General features: G+C 53.0%; 1 protein-coding gene across 1 annotated transcript; it reads right to left on the minus strand.

The window, feature by feature from the left end:
- Nucleotides 1-264: 264 nt before the first annotated feature.
- LOC130848845 (transmembrane epididymal protein 1A-like) lies at nucleotides 265-1,164 on the minus strand. The gene has a single exon (XM_057727215.1). The coding sequence runs from the start codon at nucleotides 1,162-1,164 to the stop codon at nucleotides 265-267; it is 900 nt and encodes a 299-aa protein (XP_057583198.1).
- Between the last annotated feature and the right edge of the window lie 1,804 nt (nucleotides 1,165-2,968).

A 2,968-nucleotide genomic window follows, 5' to 3' on the forward strand; every position in this document is an offset into this window, starting at 1 on the left:
CCCCGCCCTCCTCCAAGCCCTGGGGACGCGGGCGCCCCGCCACCGCCGATCCAGACTCGCCGGGAGCCACGGGCGGGCGGCGAGAGCCAGCGGGAGAGCCCGCGGGCCGGGGCGCAGAGGAGGGGCAGGAGAGAGGATGCTGGCGGGCGGAGACACAGAGTCGGGAGATTCTGCCTCTGCCACACCTGAGGCAACTCTCGCAGCCTCCCGGGGCCCAAGTTCCTTCTTCTATAAATAAAGCGGTTCAAGAAAGGACCTTTAGAGTCACCCATCAGATTTGAAATTCTGTGTGCAAACTGTTTCCCAAGGGCAGCCGAAAGGAAGCAATTTGTAGAGGGGTCCCATGGCGCTTGTGTAACCCGGAGATTCTCTGGACCCCATCAGCTTCCAGCTGGGACGGTAACAACGACACCAAAAGGAAGAGACGCCATAGATCCCCAACAGGCACAAACCATTGATCATCATATGCCAGCAGAAGAAGCTGGTGACAAACGTGATGTCACTGATGTCATCGTCCTGCCACGGGTAGCCGGTGACTGGTTTGTATAGAATGAAGGCTGCCTGTACCAGCCAGGAGCCCATCATCTGAAACAGAAAGGCCTCGATCACCGAGAGTTGGAGCGTGTCGGGAGCCCACAGCTGTACGGTCAACACCAGCATCAGCAGCAGCACCACCAAGATGAGCAGGGAGTGAACCTGTAGCTCCACCCCTGCCGAGTCCTGAACGTGTGACCCCAGCAGCAGCAGGAGCACGTAGAAGGTCAGCACCATGGTCCCTTTTTCTAGGGGCACACAGCGCAGAGGCAGCAGGTTCTTGCTCACGACGTCCACACAGCCGTTGAGGGTGAGGAGGATGAACATGGTGAGGTGCTGCCACTGCTTGGCGTACAGGAATCTCGGTGGCAGCTCCCTGCTCATCAGCATCAGCCCTCCCTTCCCGGAGCTGATCTCGCACGCTATCAAGCCCGAGCCAGCCAGCATCTTCAGCAGGCCTCCGTAGGGTATTCTCCACAGCCTGGCCCATCTCCCCTTGTTCCCGGGAGGCGGTGAAGGACACAGGAACGTGTCATTGAATATCACAGCTTTGGAGACCACCACTGCTTGATACAGTCCATATGAGAGTAGAAACAGCCCTGGATACACATGACCGATAAAGGTTCCCATTGAACCACAGATCTGTCTGATGAAGGTGAGAAGAGTGAAACCCAAGCACGTCCACACCTTCTGGGGCCACTTTAAGATCTGGACTTTGGAAAGAACTGCCTTCCACCAACTTTTATCATTTCACCCCACCCACTGCTCCCCCACAGAGGGGAAATGCTTCCTGAAACAAGCCTGCGGCTTTGGTGGCATGAAGCCTCATTGTTCCATTCCATTCTGGGACACTGGGGACTGTCTGCCAAAGAAGAAAGCCGGTGAATGTGCCTTTAGGGGCTCCCCTCGAGGGCCCTTGGGGTGCTTCTGGTCACACGTTTCCCTTTCTCCTACGGACTCCTTCCCCTGGGACTGCCCAGCACTCAGAGAAGGAGAGAGAGGCATGGGGTGGGGTGAGGGGTCGCCATGGTCTCCAGAGGAAGCCTGGGCACTCACAAACCCTCGGGCGTTCTTTGGTGTCTCTCAGACATAACTTTGGCCCAGTTGCGAGGTTTTCTTTCTGAACACATATATATATGTAAACATTTGAGCACGTTTTGCGTCTATGTGGCTTTTCTACTCTTCTTTTGTAGACACATTCTGAGGATCACCCAGAAAGCTCCCCTCCTCTCCTCACCCTGTCTCTTCACATCCCCACCTCTGTCTCCACACGTCAGCATTTCTACTGGTCAGTAAATGGGTCTGAAAAGCTACTCTTTGATACTGATTTTAGGGACAGTGGGTGTTTTATACTGTGTCAACTAAGCTTGAGCCATGTTTCCTAGAGTGTTTCCTTCCCTATGTGGTTCCGGATTGAGTTAGCTGCGAGAGAAGTTTACATGAGAATCTGAAGATAGAAGTGAAGCAGCAGCCTAAGACGCTCTGAAGACGTAGGGTACCAGGAGCCACTGCAGCTCGCGCATTCAGTTACTGATCTGCTGGCTCACCGCCTTGGCATGGGCAGCCAGGCCGACAGCTCCCGTGGCTTCTCTTTGTGCGAAGGGCACAAGCTGCTTCTGCAGGCCACCTGCCACTGAAGTATGAGGTGGTGAGAGGAAGACACAGGCTCCAGTCTCTCTCCATAAGCTCCAGTTTGTCTTTGCTCTTCCCCAACTTTGTGTAATGTACTTCTTCCTGACTGCTGCCACATTGAGCTGAAGGGACCTCCAGCCCATCACACCAAGAAAGCTCCCTTCCTCTCCTCCCCTTCTCTCTTCACATCCGCACCTTTGTCTCCCCACTTCAGCATTTCTACTGGCCAGTAGATGGATCTGAAAAGTTACTTTTTGATACTGATCTTAGGGACATCACACAGCAGAGAGGCAAGAGCCCTCCATAGACTTCTTCACTACAGATGTGTAAGATCTAATATCCTTGAGAAATCCATATTCCCATGATCTATCCCATGATACAAGGGATTAAGGTGGAATCCCTAAAATGCAGATACTGTCAAGAGGAGAGACTCCAGTGAGCCAGTGTTGGCCATTTGGATTTTAGTGTGAATTAGCCCATCAGCTTCATTTATCTATGACTCCACTAGTGTCTAATGTATCTCAGAAGACAGAGTCCTAGGTATTGGGTAACAGCCAGCTGAGTATAAGGCAGACAGGACGAAGAAGACCAAAGTACAGAGAATGTGAAGCCCACAATGGTTCTGGGTTTGTGGTAGGAGGTAGATGGAATAGGAATTTCTCTGGGGTTGATAATTATGCTGAGGGGAGAAGAAGTTCACTGCTCAGCACGAACGTACCAACATCTCAGTCTTCTGCACAATCGTCTGTCCTTGCCGTACAAGTAGTGCTGTGGGGCAGAGAGGCAGCACCTGTATGCTGGC

This window comes from Hippopotamus amphibius, chromosome 3 (genome assembly GCF_030028045.1).
Source record: "Hippopotamus amphibius kiboko isolate mHipAmp2 chromosome 3, mHipAmp2.hap2, whole genome shotgun sequence".
Lineage (NCBI taxonomy): Eukaryota > Metazoa > Chordata > Mammalia > Artiodactyla > Hippopotamidae > Hippopotamus > Hippopotamus amphibius.